General features: G+C 43.6%; 2 protein-coding genes across 2 annotated transcripts; one reads left to right on the forward strand and one right to left on the reverse strand.

The window, feature by feature from the left end:
* Positions 1-1132: 1132 nt before the first annotated feature.
* Positions 1133-3198, forward strand: LOC103710252 (VQ motif-containing protein 4). Its single transcript, XM_008795912.4, has one exon. It carries the CDS (start codon positions 1348-1350, stop codon positions 2113-2115), a length of 768 nt encoding a protein of 255 aa, XP_008794134.1. The 5' UTR covers positions 1133-1347; the 3' UTR covers positions 2116-3198.
* A 1681-nt stretch (positions 3199-4879) lies between these two features.
* Positions 4880-6046, reverse strand: LOC103710251 (transcription factor bHLH162-like). Its single transcript, XM_008795910.4, has 3 exons — positions 5804-6046; positions 5249-5593; positions 4880-5122 (listed from the first exon to the last, which is right to left on the reverse strand). The coding sequence occupies exons 1-3, from the start codon at positions 5981-5983 to the stop codon at positions 5036-5038; spliced, it is 612 nt and encodes a 203-aa protein (XP_008794132.2). The 5' UTR covers positions 5984-6046; the 3' UTR covers positions 4880-5035.
* Between the last annotated feature and the right edge of the window lie 5481 nt (positions 6047-11527).

Raw genomic sequence — 11527 nt, forward strand, 5'->3', positions numbered from 1 at the left:
ACCGGGGCGTTTTCGAAGACGAAGGGCTGCCATCTCACCTTCGTCTTCCTCTGGATAAGCACTTCCGGCAGCAATGGTTTGGTGGTGTCAACCATCACCCTCACCCGGGCGAATCCCATCGCCTGCCGCTGCTCTGTGAAGCTGTCCACAGCTACCGGCCGGCCCGCCCGAGCGGCTATAAAGAAGATGGTCGACGTCGACCAATATTCCGGCGGCAGACGGGGTAGGCGGAGCCACACCATCGCCGTCTGCACAGCCTCCTCCCCGGGTTCAAAATCCGGAACCCATGGGGTCATGGCGAGGAGTTGCCCGGCCACGACCCACGGGCCCTCGCTCAACGCCCGGTCCCGGTCCTCCGTCGACCGGAACCTCAGGGCGAGGTAGCCGTCCGCAAGCGGGACGGCCACCACCTCTGTCAATTTGGTCCGAGCGGCGACTTCCTTCGCCACCCACTCGGCTGGGACACGGCGGCCGAAACTCCGGACCACCGCTGCCCGACCTTCCCATTCGAGCCGGGCCGCCGTGATCGGCTCCTCCGGAGGATGCAACACCTCCGGGAAGCAGCGGCTCAGCCGCTCGACCTCCGCGGCCGTGGGCCATTGAGTCACCCACGGCCCCGGCCTCGCCCAGGCTCCAGACCCCTTACCAGTGCCTCTCGCCGCTCCCCCCGTTGCCGTACCAGTGCCTCTCGCCGCTTCCCCCGTTGCCGTCCCCCTCCGATCCATTGGGCGCCCTGCAAGGAAGAAGACGGTAAGTTCCGTCGAGCTGTAAGTTCCGTCGAGCTGTTAGCTTGTTCCGTCGCAAATCCCGCCACCCGGATGGACGACCGGCCTCCCGCGACACCGGAGACCACTTCGCCTAGGCCGGCGTTAACACCGACAGGCAGTTCTCCGGCAGGAAACTATCCGTTGGAAGTTTTCCCATAGCTCTGTTCCGTCGTCAGACCACTGCTAAAAAAAATGTGGGGATGTTCATGCTGTTACCTACACCCCGTTTTTCGCCACAGCACCCAATCAACAAAACAAAACAAGCAGACAGATCCCAAGGCCACAACTTTATTTCAAAAGAGAAGCGAACCCAGAGCTCCCATTTATTTATTATTATTATTATTATTTAACTCGCACGCTATTCTGCACTCACTTTCTCCCCCACCTCCGTTCCTCCTTTTCCTCCATTTCCTGTGTTTCTTTTTTTTCCCCCAACCACCCACAAAAGGAGAGAGAGAGAGAGATTCAATACTTCTCTCCCTTTCATTCCTCCCACTCATCCACCACGCCATCTCCAGTCTCCCGATCCTTCACTGCTCCTCCATCTGCTAAAAAGGACGGGTTTTTACCTCAGGCATCAATGGAAAACCACCCAAAAACCCAAGACAAGGCGAGCGCCCCTCTCCAAGCCTCCTCCCTTAACACCACCAGCAATAGCAACAGCAATTACAGTAATGGAGCAACCACATCGTCGCCACCATCAGCTCCACCACCGCTGACTCCAAAATCCATTCCGAAAGCCCCCGAAGTTAATCCCTACCCGACCACCTTCGTCCAGGCCGACACCTCCTCCTTCAAGCAAGTCGTCCAGATGCTCACCGGCTCCACCGAGACCGCCGCCGCCGCCGCCGCCACCGCCTCCTCCTCCGCTGCCGCCTCCAAAGGCCCGATCGCTCCCGCCGCCAAGCCTCCCGGCCCAAAGAAGCCGGCTTTCAAGCTCTACGAGCGTCGCAACAGCCTAAAGAACCTCAAGATCACCAGTCCTCTCATTCCCGCCTACTTTGCTTCCTATTCCAACCCAGATTCGCCCGTCGGCGCCACCGCCTTCTCTCCTCGGATGCAGCCGGAGATCCTGTCGCCGAGCATGCTGGATTTTCCCTCCCTGGCGCTCAGTCCGGTGACGCCGCTCATACCCGATCCCTTCAACCGCCCGCCACACCCGTGCTCGGAGGCCGCCAAGCTGGCGGAGGACCGGGCGATCGCCGAGAAGGGTTTCTATCTGCACCCATCGCCGAGGACCACGCCGAGGGATGCCGAGCCTCCACGGCTCCTGCCGCTGTTCCCGGAGACCTCTCCCAGCGTCTCTTCTTCTCCTTCTCCCGTCACCACTTCTTCTCCCTCTCCTTGAGATTTTAACTTTGGGGACCTGTATCTTTATTTCTCCTTTACTCCTTTGATTTGTTAGAGGGAGATGGGCTTATCCAATATTTGCTTGCTTGCTCGATAGCACAGTTCTCTGCTTCAATTGTACAATTTGACCTCCTCTTCTCGTATTATTATGCTTGTGATGCAAACCGACCACCATGAGATGAATGATCCCTGGAAGCTGGTTTCCTTTCTTTTTTTCCCCCTTTTTTCCTCCCCCCGCTCTTCATTACTAGCTTTCGTTTTCCTTCTTTTACTTTGTCAATCCTTTTGGTGTTGACCATGGAGCAGGGACTGAGAATCTAACTCATATTAAATGAGAGTGAAGAAATGGAAGCTAACACAATATCTTTATCAGTCCCTTCTCCAATTGACATTTCTATGTGAGAGTGTGGAATAAGGATGCTGAGCTTGATGGAGGCGAAGGTGGGCCAGAGTTGTTAAAAAGGATGTCAAATTGAAGAAGTAGAAGGCCCATTTCCCATTCTCGATTTAGGATAATGGACCGGAGCTACGTTTTAGGACCTGATCACATGGGCTGAGGTATCTCAACTTCAAAGGTTTCGTGGGCTTTTTGGATCCCAATGCACAATTATACACAACTGGACAGGCGAGAAAAAGTAAAAGGGCCGACCAGTGGGAGCTATGTCGTCTAAATTTGTATAGGGGTTGTATCTTTTGGCAGGTAAATAGGATTCACCTTTCTTCGAGCGTATATCCTCTATTGGTCGCTTTGAGATTTATGCAGATAGATGAATGATAGAGTTTGGAGTGTTTCGAGCAGTGTGTGATCCACTGGTGGATTTGTGTGACGGAGGGTGAATCCTTCTTTCGAGCAAAAGCTACAACCCTTATCCAGTGGCATCGTGCTCCAGACCAGTCAATGCCTGTGGTAGCAATGGATTGAGGCAGGAGAGAGTGACCAACCTCTCAGTTAGTCATGGACCGAATTCCGCATTGAAAGTATGGTCTCGAATGATGGTGATGGTTATTATAAGAGTTACAACCACTTTTCATTATATCGTGGAGGTAAGCAATATGAAAAAATAGAGCTGTTATTATTTTTTCTTGTATATATATATATATCAAATTTTCTCAAAATTCCCTTCAAAAATGATTGTATGGTCCAAAATATATATTCTTTTATTTAATAAAAATAAAAAACGGACAATACGGTTACAATGGCCATTATTTCGATGATTATTCAAATATTTAAAAAAAAATATTTTTTTTTTGGATAAATAATAGGTGTTATGATAATATCCGTAATAATGGTTTTGATGGGTGCGTCGAACTGTTTAACACTCGAGAGGGTTGGCAAGATAAGGCTTAGCTCCAACCTGTAGACATCGCGCGGAAAAGACTTGTGGGAGAATTAAGGCTGCATCCGAGTCCAGGCTAATACTCGGACACACCACTTGATAGGGGTAGGGATTCTGAGACGGGCATAGTGATTGCTGTTAGGTTTTTGGATAATATATTTTGTGAGCTATTTGATGTGTTAGCAATTAACGAAGACGATTCGAAAGAAATGTATATAGAAACCTAGAAGGAAAAGGAATTAGAAACACAAGTATATACTTTATTAAAAATATGTATGCCAGATTAGAGACGGAGAACCTTCAATTTTTAGCAGACGTGTTAAGATGGAACAACAGACAATCCTACATTTCATTCAAAATCATGGTCAAGTCTTAAATTAATCAAAATAATGAATTAGGTGATATAGATGTCTCGCCTTAATACCTGCAAACCCAATTATATTTGGTCTAAGCCCTACCACAACAACAAGAAGAGAATTGCAGGATGATGGTTTTTATTTTATTTTTTCGAAAGAGATCTAAAAAGAATCATACTTTTTGTTTGGCACTGAACATGGCAGGTCCATGTGTAGGAAAGGTTGGAGCAACGAACAATTTTCAATACAACGTGGACAAACTGATAGTCGTTTTAAATGATATTAAAATAAAAACTCAGTCAAGCAAGAATCGGAAGGTATGTTTCCAATTTCTGATTTTTTCCCCAGAATATTTCTTTAGCATCTGATTCCTGTTTCCTGCCCAAGAATCCAATTCCCCATTAATGATGATGCGAGCATATTGTTTTATGCTCATTACATTGCATCAGAACCAAAACAACTGATCACCATGATCAAAATTAAAGTCAGCCAGAAAATTAAACACATTGGTTCCATAATCACCATGATCAGAGTTTTACGCCTCCTTTTTTTAATTTTTCTTTTCGCCAATGCATCGCTACCGATGCTCGTGTCTGTAATTGCAAGGAAATCAAGAAAGACATGAATCATGAGAGTGGTTGGATCAACACCTAGTTATAAAGTGTTACCTCTGGGTGTTTTGGACGCATAGGGGTTGTGTCTTTCGGGCGAAAGAAGGTTCACCTTACTTCACACAAATCATTGTTGGATTAATCACCGCACAGTTCTTAAAGCATTCCAAATTTTATTATTCCTCCATCTGTCTAGATCTCAGAGCGAGATCCAATGATGGATTCGTGCGAAAGAAGGATTGGTTTGGGACTTGGACGCTGCCAGAGTCAGAGACCCTGTCAAAATAGTCCATCGCATGACCACGCGCGCCTGCGGAGCTTAAGCAATTTAATTTCCAAGTCCCAACTTGAGGTGGGTCGTTATTTAGTGCCTGTAGAGCGTTTAACGAGCTTCGCTCCTTGTGGCAACCTAGTGGTACACGGTTCGCCAAACATGCACGAAAGAGACCACTGAAAGAAGAATCAAACCAAAGAGATGTTTATAAATTAAAAAGAAAAACTAGTAGCCCTGTTACAGAAAACGGCAAATAGTCTACTTTCCACTGATAATTTTTCGGCGTCCCCTAATGAATCTGAAACAAACCCTTTTCACACGCACTCACACACACGGTAGGCTAACAACATCGCCAGCATTGGTTACAAGCTTTCTGTAGTCTCTCCAACACCTTGCTAGCCTCAGAAGCACCTCTAGGATCCGCGACCTACACCATTAACGACACTTCCATGTTAGAAGAAGAAATAGGCGATTTCAATAAGCTAATAAGCAACCAAAGCTAGCAACAAGTGATTGCAACTAAACAAAAATTCATGTTCAATATGGTCATCACCATGGAGTGTATGATGTGAAAAGCCTTGTCGCCGACCACCGAGAAGTTGGCATTGAGAACCGCCCCCCCTTCCTCCTCCAGGACTCGAATCGCCTCGTAGAACAAGAGCCGATCCACTGGGCTACTTATCTGAACAACTCGTAACCCAGGGCCCAGGTCCTGGACCTCTATGTGGGACGACCTCATCCCCTTTCCCATCTCGCTTCCCATACCTCGGCTCGTCCCCTCGGATCCCATCAATTGTTTCTTCCTCTCCTTCATCCTCTCCAGCCTCCCTTGCAGCCCTTTAATATAATTCACAGCTTCATCTAGTCGATCCGGTAGCGGCAACGTCGACGCCCCCTCCTACCAACGCAAGTAAAAGGTCGGTAAAGAAAGAAGAAGAGAACCATTTGTTCTACCTCAAAAAACAAAAAAGAGAACCTTTAAAAGCTTGCCCTAGCCTCCATTTACATCAAAAGAAAAAAAAAAGAGCATCTGTTCACTTTCTCCATACATACTTTTTGATCGATCAGGGATTGACTGTTTTCTGTGTAAAAAAAAAAAAAAACATACCCTTGAGGTTGGTGAGTTGGGGAGGAGGGATTCGAGCTTGGAGCAGAGAGCCTTCATCTGGATTCTTCTATTCTTCTCGACGGTCTTGCGGTCCGGCCTCGTGGAGCCATGGGAGCTCTCCATTTGAGGTGATGGGTTCCAACCAGCTCTACCGGCCGCTGCGGCTGCGTTGGTCTCCATCTCTTTATGTAGAAGAAAGGGCGAAGGGAAAAAGTTGAGCCCAATGAAAGAGGGAGGGCATGCCGTCGAAGTCGTCAGAAGGCGTTATTTAAGTCATCAAAAGGAGTTTTACGTAGTTTCGACACGGCTGCGAGGGCGACGACTCTAGGTTGACATATGACCGGGCCGAGGTGTGGAATCTGAAGCCGTGTATGTTGACCCCAGCTTAGTTACCGTTGGGTTGGTTCGCTGTTTGGGTCGAACAGCGGACTTGAAGTTGATCTTGATCATGACCGTTCGACCTCCATAATTCTTATAGATGGATGGATGTGATCATGCTGATCATTGTTTTGCTGGTGTGAGCTGAAGAGCAAAGCGTGTCGAATCACCGACCATTAGTTTCCGTCGTCGTTTAGTCTGAGAAAACCAAGTTGGTGGAAGGAAGTGAACGGATGCTAATTCCGGGAGCGGACGCTGATTGCCACACTTTTTGAGCGCATTGCATCATAGATATTCGTGAAAACGAAGTGGGGATGAGTGAGAAAAAGAAAAGAGAACACATTCACAGTCAAAGAGCATGCCATTTGATGAAGTTCATAAACATCTACATCACTTTTCTGAGTGTTTTTCCTTACAGTAGCATTGCTCGATTGATGATATACCATAGGCAAGGGTGGGGCAACAACTATAGAACTTGGAGGAAAATGCGGTAAGAAGGACCAAGAGATAATGACAGTGCTAAAATCACTATGCACTTGTCCCAAAAGCTTAAGCTAATAGGATGAGTTAGATTTTTTTGTATCTTTTATATTTTCTTATACTCTCCATTATATGTGGGCCAGATTTTTTCTTTTAATAGGTGAGCCTTACATGTGAAATTTTTAATAATGGAGTTGAAGATTGCAGAGACAGAATTCAAACTCAAAACCTTTGCTCTGATATCATGTTAAAAGCACCATTTGTTCTAGAAGCTTGGATGAGATAGATTTATTTATATATTTTATATTTTTTTTATAAATGGCAGTTGATGGGTGAACTTAATTTATAAGTTTACATTAACGTATGCATGAACCATAAATCCAAATTTATATCCATGTCTGCATGATTTGGTGACAGCCCAACTGATATCTTACAAATTTTTTAGGATTTTTTGCATAGATACCTTTCTAAATATAGGATTTTGCGTGAATACCCTTCCAAAATTGATATTTACATATATACCCTCATCAAATATTTATTTTGCTATTCTACTCTTTTTTATTCTTATTTTTGTATATGTACCTATGCCATCTAACACCATTAAAAAATTAACAGTTTTAAATTAAAATGACAAATATTCTTAATAGGTAGGCGTGTAAATAGAAATTTTTATAAGGATATACAAGTAAATAGAAACTTTGCCACACTTTTGGATAAAAATTTGGGCAAATCTAATAGTCATACCATAATTATGAGGTGCTGGGCGACCCATGACTTGAAAGAGTTGCAATTGAAAGAAACAAAAAACAAAAAACAAAAGGAAAAAAAAAAGCCACCGATCGAGACACTAGAGGTATCAACAGTGTAATAGATCGAGAGAGAATCCTGATGGGCCGAGGTTCTTTTGGATTCTGTGAACTAGCAGTCCTCTCTCTCTCTCTCTCTTCTGGGCCCAAGAGATTCTGAAGCAGAGCACAGCTGTGTGGAGCTCTTGTCTTCTTCTTCTTCTTGGGATCGGGGCGGAGGGGAAGCCGAGCACCGGGGGGGTGTTGAAGCTGAGCATCGGGGGGGGGGGGTAATAACATCATTTCAAATTTTTATTTTATTTTTAATTAATATAAATATGATTTTTTTAACACCGTTAAACAACCATTATATTAGGGGTATTTATACAATAATAGAGTTTTACAAGGGTATATATGCAAATATCAATTTTGAAAGGATATTCACGCAAAATTCGATATTTAGAAGGATATCCATGCAAAAAAAAAAATTAATTTTTTATTAATGTTCTGACTTGTTTGGAAAAAATAAACAAGAACAAAAAAAAGAAGAGCGAGGGAAAAATTAAAATAAGGTCCGACTCGAGTAGTTTGTTGAACGGCGTGTGTGTGTCTCAGGGGATGGATGGAGTATTCGTATCGTCTTTAAACATCATTGTCGTGGGATTCACGTAAATCTAGCCTTCAAATATCATGTGACAATACTTATAATGATGGCTGTTGAAAATTATCAGGTGATCCAAGGTGATATGCTGTCACGTGTACTGTGTGGGGCTTGCTTAGTCACCGCTGTCCTGCAATATGTTGATGAAAATGTTGAAAATTAGACCTTTCTAGTTCAACCTTGGGCGGGTGAGAATCCAAACACCAAATTCCCGTCTACAAACTTTTCTACGAGGAAATGAGCAGTCCTCAATTGGATTTGTTGATTAACTAATGCGTGTTTATAATGGATTTCCATTGCCGGGTTGATCACGGGCAAAATCTTTCCTATTTTGATACTTCTTGTCTTCTGTTTTGACTATCGTCGCTAGGCGTGGCACGCCACCGATACTGTTGTGGATCGCCGGTCACAAGTGCGTCAAAAGCTTTTTTCTATTTCGGAAGGGAGAGACCCTTACAACTCTATGTTCCTTCTTTCCTTATTTTATCTCTCCTCTCTCTACTTGTTCTCTCTCTACTGGACCAATGGCGGGTCTAAGTACTTTGTGAAGTTGGGCCGACTCTTAAAGGGGTCCCGGCCAATATTGTGTGACCTGAAACTTCGAGCTAGTATTGGTCTCGAGTCGGCGTTATGTAGCCGTAGGAAGAGTTCCAGGTCGGTGTTATACGATCGTACAAGGGGTCTCAGGTTTTTGGATTGACTTCTCTCTCTATCTTGGTGTTTTCTTTCTAGTTGTTCCAGAGAAATTATTGGTTAAATGGGACCGATAAGTAGTCCTGGGTTACTACGTAATGGTGGACCCTTTAGTGGACCAATAGAGGTTCTAGGTTATCGGATACCTTGGATAATTTTCGATATTGATTTGATTCTGTAGGAGAACAAATATTGCAGAAATAAATTCAGTGCTTAGGTTTAAAATTACTAGAGATTGTGACAGAAATGTATCATGGCTTGTTGTAATGATTAATAGGGACATGACAAATATTGCAAAAATAAATTCAGTGTTTAGATGTAAGATTACTACATATTGTGATAAAATATATGCACTGGATTTGGTATACGATACGTAGAAAAGGATTGAATGATTTATCTCTAATCATAATAAGAGAGGTTGGTATAAAAAATTCATCATGGCAAACCGGTTATATCGTATCATATTTTTATATTATTTAAATGACTTGAAAGTTTAAATTTGTTAGGGGTGTAATGATCCGAAATATATCCACGGATTTGAAAGCAAATGGGCAGCCTTTTTGGGTGGTATGGGGTGTGAACTGGGGCGTCTTACAATCATTGCCTACTTTTTTTTTGGACGACCCAAATGTTGGATGAAATTGAGCACGTTTACGTATGAAATGGAGCAGGAGAAAAATTTTAAGAAAAAAGTGTATAGCGTAAACAAGAGGATATCATGATTGACTAACTCATGATTATCGATATTGCTTAATTACTTAACGTTTACCAATTTCGTAAATTATCAGTTTCATGTATGTCACGACTTCAGTTTGGTTCAAAGCACTAAGGTTTTTTGACGAGGAAAAAGAAATATCATCAAAGGTACTTAAGATGTAAATTTGATGGAAAACACTGGACCCAAAATTTCCCAACTGTACTTGTTGAGTTGGTGCCTTTCACAACAAGAGCCAAAATGGGACACGATACAATTTCTACGCATCATGTAGCAATTGAACACAAATTGAAACATATTTCAAAAATATCCTATGATCTCAAGATTATTTGCGTCCGACATCCTTGGTTGGCTGGATGCTCATACTACAAACTCGATTGGACATGCTTTTAATTAGGAACAGGCTTCATACTAATGAAGTTCTAGCTGAGCGGGGGATCACCTTTTTCTTCGGTGCACCTTTACCATTCCTTGAGCTTGTTTGAATCTTAAGAGGATGTCCTTCCAATCTTCTTTCCTATTGGACCTCTTGGAGCTTTGAGGCCTCCATTCTTGGAGCTTGGAACGAGCTGTTGATGGCGATCTTATGGCCGGGAGAATTTTCCTTCGCTGCCGATGCTCGCTCTTCTCCGTCCTGCCAAGGACTTCAAACCTTCCGACATTGGGAACATCTAGGCTCAGTTGAAGCAAGGTCGCTGTAGTATTTGGAGTTGTGTTTCTTCTTTGGCCACTAATGGATCCTCGTGACTTCTTTGGCCTTTGTTCTTCTTATTTTTCTTGTACTCTATTGTCCTCTTGGTAACGTTTGCCAAGGTTTGCGGCTTTGAATAAACAATCGTGTGATGTGAGCCTGCACGGGACAAAAATGAAACATTTGAGGCGTAGGCTTCCCATATGACATATTGACCGGGCAAGCGGCCGGAATTAATGTGTTGGCTCTCGTCTATCTTCTTCTCTTTCTTTTCCCTTCTGTTTCTTGTCCACTGAAGACTCTCTGGTCTTAAAACTTTCCATCCTCTATTCATCTATCTTTCCTTTACCTCCCATAATCCTCCTCTTCCCGCGTCCCTTGTGCCTTCACCTCTACGTCCATTCCCCATGATTGTGGAAAACAGCAAAAAGTGGTGCTGTAAGTATTGCTTTTGTAGAATCAGTTAATGAATCAAGAACTCCATTTGTGATGAGAGACTCGTGAGCTGTAAGCTGAAGCATAGTGTGTTTCTTGTGCACTAGAGAGAGACCGAGATAGATGCGGCCATGGTGGGGGCTGTGATAGCCATGGACAAGTTAAATTGCATGGAAATTTGAGGCTCTCGGATCTTACTCAAGGTGGAGATAAAGACAGTTGGACATGGCCTTGTGGAGGCGGCCGGCTCGGATCGTGCAACGATGACCACAGTGGAGACGGTGAACGTGGAGATGGAGTTGAAAGCGACCATGGACGGTGAAAGTGGAGATAGACATGCAATGTGTGCGAGTGGACATCATGCGTAAGACCTGTTTGAGTAATTTGGTAGGATTGGACTGAATTTTTTGATGGATTCGTAGATCGAACAATCTATTTAGTTGTGGTCCATATCAACCTAATATCCCTCGCATAAATCCAACCAATCAAATTCTACTTCAAATCATTTATGAGATTGCTTGGCTTGTTTAATAATTTAACATGTCTACATACAGATCACTATCTTTTGTTAAAAAAATTTATTGCTCTTTTCTATTTTTTTTTTTGTAATTTTTTTATAAATAGCTTCTGTAAATTAGAAAAGGCTAGGCGGCTTCACTTCCCCCATCATAAAAAATAAAAAAAAACAATCCAATCCTACTTTATTACCAAAACAGATTGTACTTCATCCCAGATGGTTACTATTTTCTTCTTTGAATCATGACCAACTAATTTGCCACTTGCAATGCCTGCATCACGACTTCTTACCTGCATATGCGCCAAGGTGTAGCATTACTCCAACCATTTATGATATTCTTGTACGTATCTCCAAGTTTGTTGAACCACC

This window comes from Phoenix dactylifera, chromosome 9 (genome assembly GCF_009389715.1).
Source record: "Phoenix dactylifera cultivar Barhee BC4 chromosome 9, palm_55x_up_171113_PBpolish2nd_filt_p, whole genome shotgun sequence".
Classification (NCBI taxonomy): Eukaryota; Viridiplantae; Streptophyta; class Magnoliopsida; order Arecales; family Arecaceae; genus Phoenix; species Phoenix dactylifera.

Excerpts from the sequence above, each read along its gene's own strand:
- LOC103710252 (XM_008795912.4), top strand. The coding sequence starts at position 1,348 with ATGGAAAACCACCCAAAAACCCAAGACAAGGCGAGCGCCCCTCTCCAA.
- LOC103710251 (XM_008795910.4), bottom strand. The coding sequence starts at position 5,983 with ATGGAGACCAACGCAGCCGCAGCGGCCGGTAGAGCTGGTTGGAACCCA. Across the intron at positions 5,594-5,803 it reads CCAACTCACCAACCTCAAGG|GAGGGGGCGTCGACGTTGCC; the intron begins GTATGTTTTTTT and ends TTGCGTTGGTAG. Across the intron at positions 5,123-5,248 it reads TTCACATCATACACTCCATG|GTCGCGGATCCTAGAGGTGC; the intron begins GTGATGACCATA and ends TTAATGGTGTAG.